The 21,840-nt window shown below is 42.1% G+C and overlaps 1 protein-coding gene across 1 annotated transcript; it reads right to left on the reverse strand.

The window, feature by feature from the left end:
- Window positions 1-8,919: 8,919 nt before the first annotated feature.
- Window positions 8,920-11,286, reverse strand: LOC122164704 (relaxin-3-like). The gene is made up of 2 exons (XM_042826918.1): window positions 11,064-11,286; window positions 8,920-9,402 (listed from the first exon to the last, which is right to left on the reverse strand). The coding sequence occupies exons 1-2, from the start codon at window positions 11,284-11,286 to the stop codon at window positions 9,035-9,037; spliced, it is 591 nt and encodes a 196-aa protein (XP_042682852.1). The 3' UTR covers window positions 8,920-9,034.
- Window positions 11,287-21,840: the final 10,554 nt, after the last annotated feature.

The following is a 21,840-nucleotide window of genomic DNA, read 5'->3' on the forward strand; positions in this document are numbered from 1 at the left end:
ATTGCTGTTGTTCAGTGTGCTGCAGGAATTCTATTTCTATCTTACTAACATTCTATTCAATTTCTATCTAATTAACATTCTATCTGTTAGAATTCTATAATTTCTACAGGAAATCTGTAGTTATTAATTTTCCATTCTCTTAAGTGTTTATACTGATGCTAAGACACCTTTCATTGCTTTGTATGCCATGCTGTGTAAGATTTGGTCATTACTGTTGCCTTTACATGTCTGAGGACCTTTGGATGTTTTTGCTTCAATCTTCTCTGTTTAAAACAACAGCTTTTTTACATTATTTCTCTATTAACATAAGTTTTCTTAATCTTTGGTTTTGCTACTGTTTGGCAGACTACCTCTTTCCAATGTGTGATGTTCAGAAGTGAACATGGTACTTCCTTATTCGTTATGCAGAGGAGTTGTGTCACTAAGAGATAAAATTCTCATGTGTCCCATTTGCCTGTTTTTTTGCAACAGTGTGGTGCTGTTACCTCATTCTGATATCATCATAAAACCAGACTCATTTCTATAGCCAGAAATGGCTTGTATTTATGCTTTCAATCATTTCCAAATGTAGGAAATGCTTTCCCTAATTTTTGAAGACCAGTCTGAACTCTTTTATCTCCTAAGATAATTCCAGTCCCTTCCTTCTAAATGCCATCTGTAAATGGTTCTGTATCTTTTCTTGAATTCTTTGTGCATCTTTACTGGCTCCCTTCTTACAAGCAATTAATGCAAATGTCAGGTAATACAGACTTAGAAGAAGATGATCTAAAGTCATTTTCATATGTTTTTCTTCCTTGTCAGCACACTTTTATAAATGGCTGCAATACCACACTGAGATTCTGACTGTTTTTTTCTTATCAGCCATTCAGCTCAGTTATGTTACCTTGGATTACTTGCAAAGATTTCAACTAAGGCTACATAACATTTTTTGCTGGGACTGAGTGCAGCGAATTTGCAGATGTCACCAACCTATGCACCAACCTGTGGTGCAGTTGACAAACCCAAAGGACAAGATGCCATCCCAACACCAAGACAGGCTCAAGCAATGGGCCCAGGGTGAACCTCACAAAAATAAATCCAAGTGCCAGATCTTGCACTTAGTCATGGTAACTCCCACTATCAGTATAAGCCAGGGGATGTAAGGATAGAGAACTGCACTTCCAAAAAGACTTAGGAATACCAGTAAATATCAAGGTGAACATGAGCCAACAATGTGCCCTCGCAGCCCAGAAAGCCAACTGCATGCCGGTCTCCATCAAAAGAAGCATGGCCAGCAGGTCAATGGAGGTGATCCTGCTCCTCTACTCTGTGCTGGTGAGACCTCACCTGGAGCACTGTATCCAGATGTGGAGTCCTCGCTACAGGAGAGATGTGGACCAGGTGGTCCGTGTTCAGATGAGGGCCACAAAAAAGATCCAAGAGATGAAACAGCTCTGTTATAAGGACAGGCTGAGAGAGTTAGGGCTGTTCGGACTCCAGAGGAGAAATCTCTGGAGAGACCTGATAGCAGATTTTTCAGTGTCTAAGAGGGGGCAGGCAGGGGACAAAATCTTTATCAGGGTCTGTTAAGACAAGGGGGAATGATTTCAAACTTGAAGAGGGCAGATTAAGAGTGGATATGAAGAAAAAGCCTTTTACGGCGAGGATGGTGTAACAAGTTGCCGAGAGTGTTGGTTGATGTCCTGTCTCTGGAGACATTCAAGGTCAGGTTGTATGAGGCTCTGAAAAGCATGATGTATATGTATGTGTCCCGATTCATTGTAGGAGAGTTGGACTACATTACTTCTAAGGGTCCCTTCTAACAAACAATTCTGATTCTATTACATTAAGCGTCTTACCAAACCACAAAATTTAGAACATTTTTGTTTGTTTTCCTCAAATCCTTAACCGTTGTTCTTCATCATATTCTAGGTACCAACATCGTTATTTACTTGTTTGCTGTATTTTCTCTTATGCTCTAAATCGCAGCCAGACTGACCATTCTGGGGTTCTTTCTCTAATTTTTATAAAGACGTTATCTTTGTTGTAGGAATATTTTTCCAGGCATCTGAAAGTTCTCTTGACCACTTTGAATTCCCACACATTCATATATGCAGGCTGCTCTGAAATTGTATTTTGTCGGTCCTGATATCAGAGGCAGATGTTGGTGCTACAGCAGCAAAGGTTGAACCTTCCCTATAATGTCCCTTTACATATTGTTGCAATGTGACAGATGGCAGCAGAGGGGTGGTTTGACAAAATGATGTCTGACATGGATATGCATATGAAGCAAAGGGGTGTCATTGAACTCTTCCCTGTGGAGAAAATGGCACCTACTGGCATTCAACATGCTTGCAGAACATTTATGGAGACCAACAGTGGAGGTGAGTACAGTGAGGTGGTGGTGGTGTGTTTCAGCAGCGGTGACAGTGATGTGAAAGATGTCATTCTGGATGGCCATTCACTGCTGTCATACCATGAAATGAAGAGCATCGAATAGTCAGTTAATCCATGTGAATCTGCTAATGGTGGTGACTGTTGTGTTTGCTTTATCAAATAGTGTTATTCTGCAATTCGTTGTCATTTCCGTGGAAATAAATAGGAGCCACTATTTTTGGAGTGACATGTGTAGATGAATCTGAGGCATCAGCCTGGAGTGTTGTGTGGGATTAACTTGGCTGACCACTAAATGTCCACTCAGGTGCTCTTTCTCTCCCCATTAATGGGATGAGAGAGAAAATATAATGCAAAGCTCATGGATGGAGATAGGGTCAGTGAAACCTCTTGCTGTGCATCACTGTGACAGCAGACAGTAGGTGGCTGTGCTTTTTGGCTCCTTCACTGAAGTACACAGGCCACCACACAACCCTGCTTACATAAATTAGTCATTTCTTCTGAATATGAAATAATTCTTTACTGAATTAGTAAACAGCAGTAAATATAATCATCTTATACTATCTTATTCCATCTTACAGTTGTAACAACTCACTCACTAGTCTCTGTATATTTTCTGCTCGTCTCCATTACAATGCTAAGACTTCTCTGGTTAGAGGGGCTATGTAGCCATACTGTATTTACAAGTTCTCCAAATGCTTACTAGTAAGTTTGCTATATGAGGCAGCTCAGACAGTAATTTCTGATTAAACAAGATACCCTTGTTTAATCAGAATGAACATCATGGGTATTTCTGTGCTGACTTTTGTTGCTATCTGCTGACTAGGGTTGACTTTCTCAAACAGCATCTTTGCATCCATTGCTTAGCAACGTCATGTTCCCTGTCAGTCTGTACCACATCTAAGGACTCCTTGGTATCTGGTTGGTACAGCATGCATGTCTGACCCTGGGCAGGGGCTAACAACTTGCTGCAGATTGCTATTGGGTCCCAGAAACCACCTCTTTTTGAGACTAAAGATGCTCTGCTTCCTCAGCTTCTAAAAGATTATCACAGGTCCAGAGCTCTGCTCACACTGGCATCTACTTTTTTTTAGCATCTTCTCTTCTGGTGACAATGATTTTTAGGTTCCAATACGTCTTTGTTGTTGTTGTTGTTGTTTTTGTTTATTTGGTTGGTTTTTTGGGGGGGGGATGGGGGAGGAAGGAGTAGTGGAGACTGACAAAGATAGAATTACAGAGAGTTTGCCAGAAGGAAAGTTTGACAGGGCCAGAATGAAGATGCAAGGTGTGCTTCCACACAAGGGGGGAAGGTTCCCATGAATTGCAGGGTAACAGCAAATCCTTGAAGATAGGGTGTGTGGACACTGAAGGGTGAGATCTAATGAGTGTAGAGTCCTTTGCAGGATGAATGAACCTCTGAACATATCTGCACTCCACACCCGTCAGAAACTGTGAAGGTGAGCAGCTGAGATGATCTGCCAAACAGTCCTTGGTGCCATGCAGGAAGTTTCCTAAGTAAAGCTGAGAACCTTTTTACTACATCAGGCAGATGAGCCTGCAAATATTGTAGGTGGGTTAAAATTGAAACAAAGAGTTGGTGTGTTTATTCCAGTTGTTCTGCAGAAGAATAAGCCTTTTCCCATGTCATATAAAGCTGGTGAGCTTTCTGAGGTAGACAACACAGAGTTCTTACTGTAAGACAGTGGTTGATGAGAGCGGAAAAGACCCAGGAGACCAACCATGAGAAACTTAAAATCAGTGTCAGTAACACAGGAAATCTGATAAATAGTGAGGAGTACCCAACGTTCCTCTCTATGGAAGTGTAGCAGTACTGCTACAAACTTCAAGAAGCCCTGAAAAGTGGTCTGTTTGTTCAGGTACCTTGGCCTACACATACAGCTGTACAGACCTTTCCCTTTGTATGTTACTGAGAAAAAGTCAAAGACAAAAAGCTGTTGCATATTTGTAGGAGTTCTGGCCTGACTGCTGAAATCTCTGCCACACAGCAGCAGTGAGCAGATAGCAAAGGAGAACTAAGATTGGCCTGGCACTACATCTCATCTCAATTGGAAAAGAGTGAATGGGAACTGCACCCTCACACTGTGCTGGTGTGTGGTAACCATGCCTGTGTAGCAGGGATTTCACCTCTTGGCACAGGGACAAGATGTGTAAAACCAAAGATAAAGAAGTTCTCCAGTGGTGGCCTTTGATGCTAAGGCTGGTTGGTGCTGAGTTTGACTTCTGAAAGGCCAGTAGTGCAGTCATAGAGAAATGTTTTTTAACAGATTGATCATTCAGGGAAATGCTTGGTATTGAACATCCCACTAAAGAATGGTAAGTGGAGAGCTGAAATCATGGTTTCAGCTCAAATACATAAAGTCACACCTTACTACACTTGTCTTTCAGCTTGTTAGAACAAAACTGTTTCTGAAGATACTCGGTGCCAGCTGCAACTTCATAGAGACTGCATGGAATTGAGGAGATTCAGGTCAAGCTGCAGAACTCAGAGAAGGCAAAGGTGCCCATCCTGCTGGGGACAGTGTGGTTGGCCCACTGAAAGGACAGCACACAACGTTTTCACACTGCGAAGGCTGTAAACAAGCTTTGGTTTCCCTTCTGAGTTTCTGTACGTGCCTCACATATCTGTGTTAACAAAGAAGTACTCATGAAGATCCATGGGTACAGATGTGGCCTTGTGCATTTCAAGGTTAAAACATGATGGTGTGCTGCAGTTGTGGGATTTGTAGGTTTACAGATCAAGTACAGGAGAAATCCGGAGCAGGAGAAGTGTAGATGTGAGGACAGGTAGAGGAAGAGACTGCAGACAGGTGAGCAGATATAATTTCCTCCTTAATAGTTCTGGTTCTCTGGAATACATAGGCCAGAAAATAGCACTGCACATGCACACTGTGGAGGGAGAACTTGATACCAAGGACCAGCCATGAGGCAGGTGGCACAGAGAAGCAGAGCGATGGTCATGTAGCTGATGGAGCAAAAACCCAGGATAAAGTGCCAACAGCTCCTGTGTTTGTTCCCAGGATGCAGAAAAGCTGTGTGATCAAAAATTCATTCCACTTATGATGGGTATGTGTGGCACAACTGAGAAGAAGAGCGTCTTTCAGCTCCTTGTTGGTAAAAGTGAACATCAGTGCAGCACACAAGCTATAAATCCAACCACCTTATGTTCTGCTGACAAGAAAATTAGTTTGCATCTCCAGCTATGTCTCTGCTGTTTGATGAGGAGGAGGGATTGTAGTCTCAGAAAGTCTTTTGAAAACACAATGTTGAAAAAGATGTAGACACAGACATGTGAAGTACAAGGCCTGCTCTGGACGTAATGCCTCCTATTTTATTATGTTGGCCCAGAACATCTGAGGTGGATGTTGGTGGTATGACAGCAGAGACTGAATCTTCCCACCAACATTTCATTACATTCTGTTGCATACGACAGAAGACAACAGGGTGGCAGTCTGACAGAATGACATCTGACATGAACGTATGCATGAAGCAAAGGTGTACCACTGAATTGCTCCATGCAAAGAAATGGCACCAAATGACATTTGTCTTCACTTGCTGAGCATTTATGGAGACCAAACAGTGGATGTGACCACAGAGAGGTGGTGGGTGAGGCATTTCAGCAGTGATGACGCAACGCAGAAGACAAGCCATGTTCTGGATGGCTACGCACAGCTTTCGCTGAAGAATGTCTTAAACAGCTCATCCATGCAAATCAGATTAAGGTGATGACTCTGTTGAAAAATGTTATTTTGTAGCTGAGAATGTGTTCTATCAAATAGTATTATTGTAGTCTTCGCATCTGTTGTCACTCCATTAAAATAAATAGTGGGCATTACTTTTGGACTGACATAGGTATAATCCATATGTCTTTGGGCTGATTTGTTCAAAGAATTCATAGTCATACCTGCATCAGATTTTATGCACAGTAGAAAAAAAATAATCTTGGACCTCACCCTCATTAGGATAAACTCTTGCAGATATAAGTATCTGCTCATACGGCAGTGTGGTAATGTATCATTTTCTAATCAAAAACTTCAAACAACTGTTCAGAAGATGGCTCACGTTGATAGATTACTCAAATATTGACCACTTCATTGGAGTTAAGTTCATATCAATGAGACTGCAATTTCTCTAAACAGCGATTGCTAAGACAATGCTTTTCTCAATAGCAAATTGATCACTGAGAGAAATGGAGAGGAGAAAAAGGCCAACTTCTTGTAGAAATGTGTGTATCTTTGAACAACTGTGATGGTAAAACACAGTGTGTTAGTTTGAACTGCTGTGTGCATATTTATGCTGCTCTATATGTACCACAGTACTAAGCTTTCATGTTTGCCATTTGGATCAATGTATTGACTCAATATTTTTATATTTTGAACTGTCTGCTTAAAAACATCTTTGCTTCCCCTGTTTAATTAGTCAGACATCTCATTTTATGTATCAAGTTGGCTTCTGATCTTAAAGAAAGCATGAGTGTTTCTGTGTTTGGACAGCAAGCCTGCAGTCAGCAGCAGCCTGCATCCCGCCACATGGTTAGACCTGTTGCAGCAGTGGAGAGATGTGTAATGGTCACCTAAAGCTACAGCGTAAAGAAACTACTGTAAAATTTAACATACCCACAGAAAAAACAAATGGAGGTTTTAAGGGTTTTTTTTTTTCATTAAAACAAAACCAACATCTTTGAGTATACAAATGTATTCATGGAGTCAAATATTTCCTTTCTGAGTAAAATTCAAATTAAATTTCAACTTAATTCAAATTATTTGATATCTGTGTCACAGCTGCTATGCCTTTAAAGACTACACTAGGACTATTAGGAAACCAAATAAAACCACAAATTTTACTATTTCTTCAGGTCACAGAATCACAGAATTGCAGGGGTTGGAAGGGACCTCCAGAGATCATCGTGTCCAACCCCCTTGCCAAAGCAGGTTCTCTACAGCAAGTCGCACAGGTAGGCATCCATGCAGGTCTCGATCATCTCCAGAGAAGGAGACTCCACCACCTCCCTGGGCAGCCTGTTCCAGTGCTCTGTCATCTCACTGTAAAGAAGTTCTTATGCACATTTGTGTGGAACTTCCTATGCTGCAGTGTATGTCTGTTTCCCCTTGTCCTGTCTCCACTCACCACTGAAAACAGTCTGGCCTCGCCATTCTGCCCCCACACCTCAGATATTTATAGACCTGGATCAGGTCCCCTCTCAGTCTTCTTTTCTCAAGGCTGAACAGACCCAGTTCACTCAGCCTTTCCTCATAGGAGAGCTCATAGGCCCCTCACCATCTTTGTGGCCCTCCCCTGGACTCTTTCCAAGAGATCCCTGTCTTTTCTGTACTGGGCAGCCCAGAACTGGACACAGTACTCCAGATGAGGCCTCACCAGGGCAGAGTAGAGGGGGAGGATCACCTCCCTCAACCTGCTGGCCACGCTCTTTTTAATGCACCCCAGGATGCCATTGGCCTTTTTGGCCACAAGGGCACACTGCTGGCTCATGGCCAACCTGTCGTCCACCAGGACACCCAGGTCCCTCTCTGCAGAGCTCCTCTCCAGCAGCTCATCCCCCAGCCTGTACTGGTGCATGCAATTATTCCTCCCCAGATGCAAGACTCTACACTTGCTTTTGTTAAACCTCATCCGGTTCTTTTCTGTCCAGGTGATGCACAATGACGCATCTTGACTCATGCTTGTGACAATGCCTGTTTCTGTCAGATCAATACTGATGCTTCATGCTTTCAACTTTGGCTATTTATAGTTTTAACACCTTGTTGTGTTTACCCAAGAAATTAAACTTTAGGCTGCTCCATTCAAGGTGTAAGCTAACATCTGTAAGACAGGAAGTACATCTTTGTTTCACTCTAGGTGTAAGAAGACCTGCCCAAGCTATATATGGGCTGGGGGGCAGTGCTCATAGTGAATGCTCATTCTGCACCATCTCTGACTAGAATTTACAAGGTTTAAAAGTAATAATGATGATTGATAGATACCTAGGTGCTAGAATAATATCTTAGGAAAGGAGATGAAGAAGTGATGCAATAATCCCATTAATTAGTTGTTTGATCAAAGGTCACGTCTCAAAAGAAGAAATATTTAGCCTGCAAGTGTTCTACTGTGGTAAGTTTTTTAGAAAGATATTGCATTGAAGAATTCTGCGATTGTTAGAAAAGGGGAAAAAAAAAAGTGTTTGAAACAATCAGTGCTGAGTCTGTTTTCAGGGGAGTTAAAACAGGCGAAGTGTCGTACAGCCTTGTACTGTGAATCTCATCTCAAGAACATCCCTGGATGTTCTCTCCCTCAGAAAGGATAACTATTATATTTAATATAACTATACTTTAATGAATCACTTAAGGTTTTCCTAATGTGTTACAAAGATAATTACATTTGCAGTATAAGAGTAGCAGCCAGATACTAAGATGAATTGTGAAGACTTCTTAAAAAAATATAGATTTAAAGTTACTGCAGCAAAACTAAGTCATTACAGCTACACTTGAGGATTTTTATTTTTTTTTTTTTTTTAAAGAAAAATGTTGTTATTAATAGACTGGCACTTACAGACAAAATAAAATACATAGTTTCTTCCCTCTGCACAGTATTCAATCAAGTAGCACTGCAACTAACATAGATTTCATGCACAAGTGCAGAGAGGATTTTAAACTCTGCATATAGTACTGATTTCAGCCTTTGTACAGCCCCACTTGCAACACATTCCTGCCAAACCCAGAGATTCCCGTTTTCTTCTGGGATTCCTGGCCCACGGGTAACTACTGGGTCCTACAGGGGCTGCAACTCCTGCTCCCCCCTTGTCCCTCGGAGCAGCCTCTTCTAGCTGGCGAAGAAGTTCCTTGAAGTCATCTGCCACAGGCTCGTATTCATTATAGTCACTTAAGGCATACAGGTCCTTCAGTTTCTCCAATCCAAGAAGCGGGTTGCTTCTCTGCATCTGTTCCATCTCAGGACCCAGAACTGACTGCAGCTTGACGTGTCCCAACAGGTTGTTACTTGCTGCTTGAGAAGAATCTGTTTGAAAGAAAAGACTTCAGGTTAAGACCGCAGGATTATCAGAAAGCACAGCTCTAGGCAGCAGCAAGGGAAAACCCATTCAGGACAATAAGGAAAGCATTTTTATCTTGGAGAACTGCTGTGCTGCAGAGCCCACATTTGTGATTAATTTATGGATCACTTATAGCAGAACCCCTGTTTCCAAGGCCAGGCTGCCTGTAAGACAGGAGAAGTACGGTGTGATGGCAGTCCCTGAGATGCACACATCCCCTTACGACTACACTGTTACATCTACAGATCTGTCAATCCCTCTGTAAATGAAGTTCTAAGGAGGTGTGTCCAGAGGCCGTGCAAGGCTGTGACATGTGAGTTAGATCAGACCACTCCCTTCTCATGCACAGTTACACAAACTGATAACAAGTGAAGAAAAAATGAAGGGAGGAGGACTGAGTATTGGATTAAATATGCAAATATTTCATATGAACTATTTCTTACAGATGACATAATGTCTTTATAATGTCAGCTGACAGGTTCCAGTTCTTGGAAAATCTCAGAACACACTTGGTCCCCCTGACCCCACTGTTCCCATAGATCCAGCTCCACTTCCATTCACCATGCATTGCTTCTCCTGGTTTTACTTCTGCCAAGGTGAGCAGCTCTGCTTATTTCAGCTAATATGAGGAGAAGCAACTTATTTTATTCTAAAGTTAAACAGCCTGAGAGAAGTGCTTGCCTTTTAGTCTCAGTGCTGTCACTTTATTTGTTTCAAAAGGCTGAAAGAATACAAGAATACGCAGTGAATGTTATACTTACTTCAGTAAGGACAACTGACACGTGGCAGATGGAATACGTACCAAAATACGTTTAATAAAGAAGGTGGCAGTCATAGCCCCTTCACTCTGTCAGACGGTTACTGCTGCTCAGCAACCACCGGAGCAGGAAGGCTCCAGCCCAGCAGGATGGCTGGAGAAGGTGCCACACAAAAAGAAAAGCAGCTGCTCATGTACTTTGGAGACTGTGGTTTGTTACAGTTATTATCTACTACTCAAGCTTGTTAAAAAGGTAGAGAAAAGAACTAATTTACTGAGCAAGTAAAAAGTTACTTCGCTCATGGCATGCTTAAATAAGAAGAAAGCAGCCCTTTGCTTGCACATCTCGGCCATAATTCTGACTTCTTCTCTGCCTAGAAGTGTCACTTTCACATGCTGAAGCATCAGTGCAGATGAGAGCCAGCACCTGAAATTGCCGTTACATGAGCGCATTTCACAACTTGTTTGAGAACTCATCCGAAAACAATACGCCTACCCCACCTTACTGCATTTGACTTAGTAAAATCGCGCGGAACGTTTTACCCGTGAGATACTTCACCGAAGATCGCTGACGGAGCTCCACCTGTCGTGATGTCAGTCCGCAGCGCCGGGCTCTGGGCTCCGCCGGTCCCGCTAAGCACGGACACCGCCCGCACGTCGCGGCGCGGGGACTCCGCCGTCCGTCTCCGGTACGGACGAGCGCCGACACCGCGGGGAACTCCCTCAGGGCAGCGGCTGAACCCCCGCCCTCCCCGGAGCTCGGAGTTTCCCTCCTCTCGGACTCCCCTCTCCCGTTTTCGCATCGCGGACAGACGAGCCCCGCGCCCGTTCCGCAGCCCCACGCCGTCCCCCCGGCTCCCAGGCACTCACCGACCGCGGGAACCGGCTCCGTCGCCAGCAGGGAGAGCCGCTTCCAGCGGGATCCGCCGCAGGTGAAGATGACGGCACGGATGAACTCCCTGCCGCACAGCTTCACCCCGTATCCGTCCCCGTCGCCCGCGGGGAGCAGCGCACCCTGCGCTTCGGGCTGTCCCGGCACGGCCGCGCTCAGCAGCGCCGCGGCGGCGCACAGCAGTCGCAGCTTCGCACCCATGGTGAGCGGCCGTCCCGTTCCGTAGCGCAGCGTCCCGTCCGGCAGAGCTGCCCCGAGTGCGACTGCCACCCGAAGCTGCCCCAGCCTGCCGTCCGCCTTGCGCCTTTTATGGGCTGAGGGCGGCGCTCAGTCATCGCCTCACCCGGTCTGATCCCGCCGCCCCGGGCAGTGCCCTCCCGCCCCCGCCTCCTGATGCTGCCGCTGCCGGGCCCGCGTACCGGGTGGGCGTCGAGGCTCGGCTCGGGAGCGCCGCCCAGTCCTCCGGACGAAGGGAAAACGCTCTTTCCTCCCGATTTCGAGGCTCTTTCCTGGGCAGGGAAGCTCCCCGCTAGACTCGTCCAGTCCGCTCACCTGCCCGGCACCGAGCGTCACCGAGGCGTGAGGTAGGGGCGCGACGGCAGCCATCCTCCCCCGTGGGAACGGGGCACGCTCCCATCTCCTCCACTGTGCTCCCGGTTCGCTTCCAGGTGTCGGCTAGTGGTGCCGTCTGGAATGACTTCAGCGTGTGAAAAGCGCCTCTGACAACTCTTTTCTTGTCAAGTGTGCCGAACCGCTCAGATCCTCAACATTCGGGCTGAAGCAAAGATACAGAAGGCAGCACAGTGAAATAAACGCCGTTCTACAGAACCGCGGGCGCTTGCAGTGTGATGGCAGAGCCTGAGCTCCTCCGGGGCTCGCACTGAGACGTAGCCGCCTCGGGGCCACCTCGGCTCTGGGTGCAGCCCCCAGCAGTGCTGGTGAGGACATTCTTTAGCCCCATTTCACAAGCTGAGCTCCCTGTGAAAGCAAACATCGTTTCGTTGTGGTGGGTTCGGTTTTCAGCCTAACTGGACAGCAAATCTCTGCTGTCTCTTTTCTAAACACTCATGTTACAGAAAGCTAAAAAGTCTGAAAATACAGTCAGGCAGTTGTCAGTAGGTCCTCTTGTGTCGGGGTTGTACTTTCAGTTCCTTGAGTAGTGCTAGCATATGGAAAAGCTGCAGAATTCAGTCTGGAAGGAAAGCACCCAAGAAACACACAGCCCAGCATGTGAAGGTGACTGATGCACCTCAGCTGGAAAGGAGGAACACGCTCTCCAGCTGTGTTTTCAAGGAGGACTCCTGTGTTCTACACTAAGCTGGATCTAGACAGTATGCAAGCTACAAAGTTTTGCGTGCCTGGACTTCCTTCTTGTCCAGTCTGCAATATTTTGGATGAGGCTGTAGCTTCAGGAGCAGGCACAGATGCCACCTGGACTACTAGAGGATGGGGTCCTGCCAGGTGGAAGCTGTCAGTCTGAAGTTTCTGAAGGACGAAACTTCCATCTGTTTATGTACATCTTACATACAAACTGAGCAGAGTTACCGACAACCTGCATATTTTAAAGAGAGCGGCAGCTCAACCTGATTGGTGTAGCAGGCTTTTCTGAATGTGTGCATCACATTTTGTGGACTTTTGGTGGCCTCATTGTTAGCCTAGTTGGAGAGCTGCTGTCATGTGCAGGAGTGCTAGCAGAACTTCAGGGCAACAAGGAACGTGCCTCCTGAGTTTGGCAATGACTGACCTGAGTAATTTATTTAATTTGCAAACTAATATCAATTATTTTATACCCTGATGCCCATACCAAATATTGGATCCAGTCTTTAAAATTTAGGATGAAATTTTTCAGAGCCTTTCACCAGGGAAACTCAAGGCAAGCTATCACCAGGGAAACTCAAGCTGCTATCACACTGGTTGGTCAGTCTGGCTGTGACACCTCTGATTCTCTGAGCATTCTAGCTTCAAATTTTACTGGAATGTCATTACTGTGATACCACACCTAGCCCTCCTTAGGCCAAAGCAGGCATTAGGATATATATCTTAATTTCTTCACAAGAACTCATTTTTGCAAATGTCTGAAGCAGATAACCTCTGACTGCAGCTGCAAAATGCTGGTGTTCAACAAAGGACTGGAAAACAAATAGTTCAGAAAAACTTTCTAAACTCACTTGCTTCTTCATGGCTACAAAATGCAAAAGACACTTTCTGTGCCTCTGTTACGCTTGTTGGTAGGTGATAGAGTGTGAGTTGTCAAAGAGACCTCGGAGGGAACGTCATTTCAAGACATTCATAATTCTTCATGGGAGCTCACACTGCAGTACTCTTCATCACTTTCCTTGTAGAAAAGCATAGGCTGAAAATTCTCTATCACTACGATTAAAGACTGCAACAACAGGCAGTGATTTAATGAGTTTTATGAAGGATCGTACCTGAATGAGCTCGCAGTGGTCTGACATTGCTTGATGTAACTGTGCTCATTGCTGTGTCACCAGTAGGGTGTACTGCTCAGTGTTCTTCGTGCAGCCATATTTTAATAGCAGCGCTTGTGCACCTAGGGCTTCTGACTGGATCTATTGTGATTCAAATAGTAGGTTATAAGGGCACATACTGGTAAGCTGGATAACTTTAGATCATGCAGGGTTTTATACAGAAAAGCCTAACTGGCAATCTTTCAGCAATTTGCTATGAATTTAAATAAAGTCAGAGGCTAATCTGGTTCATCATAGCTGGAAAGAACTACCCGTATTCAAAATGATACACCTTCAGTTACCATGAAGTGCCCTTGAAACTATTGGCTGATAGCAATCAAATTTTACAGAGAGTAAAGTGTGATTTGTGAGAACAAGCAGTTAGGTAAATGCACCCTTCAACAATAACTTGATAAGCTTGCATACTTGAAACAAAATTCTTGTTCCCATATTAAATATCAGACAATCTACACACAAGATCGGACTGATGACTGATATTTTGATTTTGTTGGTCTCTTCTGGGAGACTTCATTTCAAATCCATGGAGTTCACTTCTTTAAGAATACTGAGTTTTTGAAAGTTGTGCAAACATGAATTTTAGATATTTCTTAAGACTGCTTAATGCCAGACAGGTGGGATTCTATTTCAAAAGAGAAACGCCACTGCATGCATGTGTCTGGTGTCATTTTTATCCAGATATCTAACCGGGGCTTTATCAGAAAGTGGCAATGGGTTTTGTAAGTTATTAGTTTAAAAATGAAGAAATCCTAGTGTCTTTACATGGCATATTCCAAGACTGATTAAACAGTTAAGTAATATAGCAGAACTTAATATTGCATGTATACTGTTTGTGTATTTTCTCCTAGTAATTTTAGGAGCAGCAGGATGGTGCAGTTAACAGTCACCAAAAAAAACTCAAAGCAAGTAGAAAAATGCTTGTGAAAAGCTCATCCCTCCCCCCCCCCCCCAGGCTTTGCTTCATTGTCAGCAGTACCCACGTGTCCTGTCAAAGTGAGATTAGCTACAGATGGGACAGGCAGTTGCGGTTCACAAGTAGCACGCACACTCATTCCCAAAGAATCATGACTTACCTCTCACTTTCCCTGAAAAATCCTGCTCTGAGTGACACTGATTCAGGATACATGGCTGTCATACATTACTGCCAGAGCAACAACAGGATTACCATGGTAAGAGTAGCTCGTGGGCTAGAACAAGTTCCCCCTGCAGTTATTCATCTCTTCCCCAATGATTCTTGAAAACAAAGACAGTTGCTGTGATTTATGACAGGAAATCTCACGGTTGAAGCCAGTAGAGCACCCGTGACAGAAGGGGTCTGGATGTTTTATGTGCTTTATTTATTTGTTTCTGAAGACAACAATAAACATTACTGGTGTAATGATTATGAGCAACTTGTGTTGTAAACATCTGTTTCCCTGAAGTAGACCCTGTCAAAGGCAAGCTTTCCTATTTTCCTACATTGTTCTTCGAAGAAACGGTACTGTTCAGCCTCTCTAATTAAATATTCACTTATAAGGAATTAGAATATTCAAAAGAAAAGCATAATTTACCCAGAACTCTGAAGTATAGTTTACCCAGAAAACAAGCAAACAAATAAGCAAAAAAAAAAAAAAATCAGAATAAGCCTAATAGCAGAAAAGGTGACTAAACTGTTAACTCCTTGACAAACTTTGGCACATTCTGTGTAGCACATGTAAATGCACTTCTGAGTTTGGCATTAGGCTGTCCTGTTTAGAGTATGTTTGAACCTTTCTCTTACAAATTTATTGGCTTTCACTGATAATTCCTAGCTAACCATGAATTAAACATGCCCTATCTCACTTTTTTGGGGGGCGGGTGCTCTTTCAAGTTTAACCCTGGACTGAAAAACAGAATGAAACAGAAGAAATTAAGTTAGGTTGAAGTAGCCTTTCCACTATCTCTTAAAATAGTTGTTTGAGTCACAGTTTGCTTCACGTGCTCACTTTATTTAACACTGCTTTTAGATCAAACACATAGACAGCAATCTGTCTCACTGGATAGGATTAGGATATTTCCTAATTTTCTAGGATTTATAAGTAAAACTGCAATGTGGACTATTAAAATAGCTCTCTTGTAAAATGTCTTTCATAGGATTCAAAGGTGAATTAAAAGGCACCAGTGGGGACATACAAATACCAAAGCGAACCGGTGTACTTGTTTTTCTTTCTTGGAAGAAAGAATATCAATAGATGATAGAACATCTACCTCTTCAGCACTTGGAAGAAAGATAGCAGAGGATCTGCTATGTGAAGAAAAACTAGTAAGCAGGGATATCCATGTCCAAAGAACAGAACAGATGTGAGCAGCAAGTTAGGACATACATTTTTGTGGTGAGAGGTTGTGTTACAGGGCATGCAGAAACTGTGAGGTGGACTTGGGCAGTTTTAGTGAGCGCATAGAAGTGCATTGGCTGGCACAACATAGCACCATAGGCTGAGTTGAGGCATACAGAATCACAGAATGGCTTGGGGTGGAAAAGATCTCAAAGATCACCTAGTTCCAACCCCTCTTCTGTGAGTACATTTGCCAGCCACCAAATCTGGCACTGGATCAGGTAGCCCAGGATCCCGTCCAAACTGGCCTTGGTCCTCTCCAGGCACAACTTCTCTGTGGTTATTACTTGATTTATGAAGTGATCTTATGAACTGACATAATTGGCATTAAGTTCCTTTTCTTCTTTTTAAGTTGTGTGTTGTTTTGGTGGGTTTTGGTCTGCAAAACACACATTCAAGCTACAAGTCTCTTCCTAACCCTCTCCCCTGCAGAGCACACATCTAACCATGCCCAGAAGGTCAACATGTGTGATCCCTGAGGCAATGGTTGTTCCATACACTGTCCTTCTATGCTCCGTCATCCCATGCCATCGATCCTCAGCCTCCCACCCCTGGCCACCTGGGAGGAGTCCCAGACAGCTGGAGAACCATGAGCTGCTCCACACACATCCCCAGTACCAAAGTCAGGGGCTGTCAGTGGGCATATTTTCCTAGGTGATTAAAATCACTGCCTGAAATCCTACATGGCAAAAGTATAGACCAAGCCATTAAAGCCAAACCAGCTATTATAACAAATTTAACTGGCCTGCACATTAAAATGCATCATTTTTGAAAATGTACAGTCTTTGTTAACATACAGAACCAATTATAAAAGTGAATGTACTTTTAAGAATCAGACAGCTATGAAAATAGTCATATTTCTTCTACTTTAGAAAGCTCTTCTTATGTGATCTAGTCACCTGTCTTACTGTAATAATATCCTAATCTAGTAAAGTAGTCTTCAAAAAGCATCATCAGATAACTTAAGCTTAAGTAATTACTGGATATTTTTAGGCATTTGTTTTTCAGCCCCACAATTAGATTAATACTAGACAATCTTCTATACAAAACACACAAAAAAATCTGTCTTTAAACACAATTTCCAATAGGCAACGTTACATTGTTTTCCAATTGTAATGTTAGAACACTAAAATATACTGAAATGATATTCTCAGTAAAGCAAAGGCATGCAAAAAATCCTTCAGTTTTTCAGTACTTGTAAGGACCCTTGGATGTGCCCATTACAAAAACGTACATTAATAGTTTTGCTTGCTGCTAGCCTAAGTTAATATTAATCTTCATAGTGAAACTCTGATTTCATTTAAACAAATTATCCTGAGTTTCAGAATGTCAAACAAGCATTAAAAAGATTGAGGAAATAGCTGCATAATTTGTTTTCTCTTTTTGAGGAATTATCTTTACTCATACTTTAATACTGCGCGTTCATAAAACACACAGTTAGCGAGTGACGTGTTTACTTCTGACCTACTTCTGATAAAAGCTGTTTATTCCAGAATTTGAAGCAGAGATGGTGAGTTCTCTGCCTAAAGAACAGGAAATAAAAAGGACTTTTTTTCTTTTTTCCCAAAGAAGTTGACAGTCTATTGCTGACTTCAGATTAATCTCTGCATCCTCAAATATATTTGAAAATTATGACTATTTACACAAAATTTGTAACTGACAATTAACTTGCTTTTTGTTGACTATTGTGTGTACAGCCAGTAGCACACATTCTTACGACAGGTGGAAGCTATTTTCAGAGTAAATAGGCAGTGCTAATCCGTTACTTCACTCTAAGTAATAAAACTATACTTCAAAATGGATATTTTCAAGAGATGCATCCAGTATGAAAATCATTAGTTTAGAAAATATTGATTTTTAAATTTCATTTTATTTATAAAGGCACTTATTTTTCTTTATACTTCATGATTCTTTTACACCAAAAAACATTATTGCAATTGCATTTTAGATACTAAGCTTCAACACCATTCTTCTATTTTTCTATTTTCAGAACTTGCTTTGAGATTTTCTGATTCTTTTTCCAGGTTTTCATAGGTGAGTGGTCCTTTTGGTGGTCCTAGCAAAGTGCTCTGTGTGTTCAGTAAGTTACCTGCCCCACCTTAAAAACAAACAAACAGAAAAAAAAAAAAACAACACATAAAGAGAAAAAAGACTGATTGAGCTATTCTTATTTGGTCCAGAAAAACAAAATACCATGTTGTAGATATGCATTCTGCAAAGGAGTGACAGCACTGTGGTATAAAATGATCTTTAAGGAATTCTAGTCCAGTGTGATAGGAACGCAGCACACGGAGGTGTCTGGCCTGAAATGAATGTCTTCCTGAAGCTGCATTTGTTTGAAAGAACTTCAGTCAAAACAATCAGCTGTGGTCTTGCTGCTGTCTCTGTTATCCTCTTTCTCCTAAAGACTACAGAGTTATTCCAATAATTACACAAGTACATTACACAAGTTCTTAGGAATGGAGGCATAAGACACAGCAGACTTAGCATCAAGATGCACTTTATACCAACTTCATAATGTAAGTGACCAGTTAGATGAGTCTGGGAGGAGAATCAAACATGCACATTAGGGGTTGTATGTGCTGTAAGAAGTAAATTATCTCTACATGCTATCCTAGACATGACCAATTTGGGGGTCCTTTCTCTTCTTATCTTAGGCCTGACTAAAAGATGTCAGGTTACAGGCACAGGAGTAGTGGGTAGCACAGGAGTTGGAGAAGCACTGCCAAAAGTATACTGGTTATGTAAATGTTTGCCAGGACAGTTATCCAAACATCCAATCTTAGCAGCGGTGCATGGAAAAGTTGTAGGGAGCAGAATGTGCTGGGTAAGGCTGGAATGAAAACATCTAGGACAGAGAATTCAAAAAACAGAGATAGAGACTGAACATCATAAATGAGTTGTGGTGGTCTGGTTGTGATATAAGAAAGGATGAAGATTAGGCGAGTGTTTTGGCTGTTGCCATTTGGTGCAGTGCTGATTATCTATGCCTTAACTCCTAACTCAATCATTACAGCAATGATTTGAAGCTCTACTTATGTAGATAGAATACTGTCATGCAGTCCAATTGTATTTGTTCTATGAAATGGATATGAGTGCTGAAAACTCCAGCTGCAATTTTGGCTAGTATTACAGTGCTTGGGATTCCCACACATTAGTAATACCCAAATGGATGACACAAATTAACAATTTCAGTGACTGGCAAAACCGCGGTGACAGTCCAGTTGCATATGACATCAAAATACGGAAAAGAGATGTTAGCTGACAGATGTTACAGTTGGCCACGTCTCTATGTCTGTCACTCACATGTTCTCAGACATCTACTAGAACAGAATTCCCTGTTACCATTCCTTGTCAGATAGCTCGGAGTACAAGGAGTGAACTTTCTTGGAACAAGCAGACAGAATGTCATGGCTAGCAGAGAAGTTTTGTGCACTTGGAGGCTGCCTATACAATCTCTCCCCACCTCTAATAATTTATCTGAAAAACAGAAATGTGTATCTAAACTGAGAGGACAAGCAGAACAACATAGATAGCAGGTCCGTGACTGAAATTTATGGAGACTTTGTTTATTCTTTTGTTCTCAGATATTCAGAAAAGATGCACCTGAGGGTAGTTCTGTAGCTCTGCCATCTCCAAAAGATTCAGTTCTTGTACACGTCCCTGCCACACTAACAGCTTCCCAAAACAGAAGCAGAACACAAAATGAGTATGTCCCCCTATGCACTCTATTTTACCTCTAGTTAGTCCAAGCTATGCAGCTGAAGAAAAACCCTAACCTCCAATTTTCATTGTAGATGAGTAAGTATGTCATGAGAAAATGTTTGTCAAGTAGACTAGAGACAGAATGAAACAATTATGAACAGTTATTGTGTTACAGACAAAATACTGGATGAAACAGAAATAGAGGAGCTCCCTGGTAGTATAGAGTGGTTCCAAAGAAAGAAGAAGGGCAGGTACTGGACTATTTGATCAAGGGGTTCAGGTACAGGGAGACTATGGAGACAGTGAAATGACTGCTGTTAGCTTAGGAGAGGGGCACTGACTCTTACGCTGAACACTGATGAACACTAGGGAGAAGAGACAAGTTAAAGAGGCAACAGTGGAAGTAAATTTGTGTAGATTCACCATAAAACTACAGAGATGAAGTATGGCATGCAGGCAGACAAGTGGTTGAAAAATGAGCCTGGAAATGGACACAGGTATCAGCTGAGTAATAAGAACAAGTATAATGGCTATAGGTCAGTTGTGCCATGAACCCTTCCCTTCAACTACTTGCTTTTTATCTTAAACTCCTGAAAACATTTCTCACACAATTACAGGCTTTATTCTGATTTCCAGTCTGGATTCATTTAGGTTAGCTCAATCCCTTTTATTCTAGTTCTGAAATTAGTAATTAGTTTACCTTCCCTCTTACTTTCTCTATCTCACCCCGTAAGTACGATGTGTAGGCATAAATCTCTGTTGTAGTTTTGTAAGGCTAAGCATTTGAATTTGAATAACTTTGAATTCTCTAACAAGGCATCTGGACATCCTCTAATAACTGTAACTCTTCAGTAATTTTAGATTTCTTATACAGTGATAAATGTATAAAATTTCAATGAAAGTATTACTGTTTTTCTGCATCAGTACTTTTCAGTCTGTACGACTGTTTGGAATATCCATTCTTGCAGATGTCTAGGAGACAATTGGATATGACTCTGGAAAACTGGCTCTAGTTGGCCCTGCTTTAGTAGAGCAGAGGCTAGATCAGATGACCCTTTGAGGTGTATTCAACTTCAATCATTCTTTGATTCCCTGATACCAGAAAACCTCACCTAATGTTCCCAGACTTCACTGGACTCTCTAACAATTTCATCACACTACTGAGTTATATTAATTCTGTGCCCATGTTATGCATTATTCTTAGTTCTTCACTATTACCTCCAGCTGGTGAGTTCTGATGGTAGAAATCCCTATTAATCTGTAGCTTCTTGCTGTTGTTCATATCAAATTGAGTTCTACTTTATTATATCAGTTCTTTAGGTGATCAGTTATTGTGTTACAGTTCATTTGTCTTCTTGATAAAAGCAAACAGTTTTGTCATTCACAAATATATTAGTATAATGCACTCACAACGTCAAATATAAAACAAAAGCAGATCTGGACCAATTCTTGAGGAGCTTTTTTATAACCCTACTAAAAATAAGCTTTCCTCTTTAAGTAGAACCTTTGATATCTTCTCTTTACCCCAGTGCTAACATTTCTGCTAATCTCAATGTCCTTCATGGTAACTTAATCTTACTGTAAATTGCTTTCAAGAGTCTATTGAATATCTACCACATTTATTTTGGAAAAGAGAACTGATTTTCCTAGAAAAGATGTAGTTAGCTTGGCATGCTACATTTTATTTTATCGTCCATTTGGCTCCATACTTTTCTTATTATTTTCTTCAAAACTTCATTATAAGCCTTGCAAATCACTGAAGTTGCCCTAATGGATCCAAAAGAGATGATGACTTTCCACCATTGCTTTCCAAATATAATATGACATTACTATTTCTAACCTATGGAGGACTATGTGTCCTCACTAAACACATCATATACTTTTTTCATGGGGCTTGCACTATTGTATGATCTCTCTTGAAAAAATTTGGGATGAAAATTGCTTCATTTTTCAGTGAATCTTAAATTCCAAACATTGCTTCTGTATCAAATCAACACTATTTTCTATGACCCACATGATTTCCATCCCTCTGCTTATCTGTCTCTTTGTATTAAAAAAACAAATGTATTTAGAGGAGATTTTTGAAATGTTCACAGTGGCGATATACATTGCCACATGCTGGCAGTTGAGCTTCTGGGTTCTGCTCTTTCATTGCTCTGTTTAAAGGAAGAAATGAAAAAAAACAAAAAAAAACAAAAAACAAAACAAAA

The sequence above is a fragment of the Centrocercus urophasianus genome, unplaced genomic scaffold (genome assembly GCF_019232065.1).
Source record: "Centrocercus urophasianus isolate 14NV4802_14NV808 unplaced genomic scaffold, USGS_Curo_1.0 seq_27, whole genome shotgun sequence".
Classification (NCBI taxonomy): domain Eukaryota; kingdom Metazoa; phylum Chordata; class Aves; order Galliformes; family Phasianidae; genus Centrocercus; species Centrocercus urophasianus.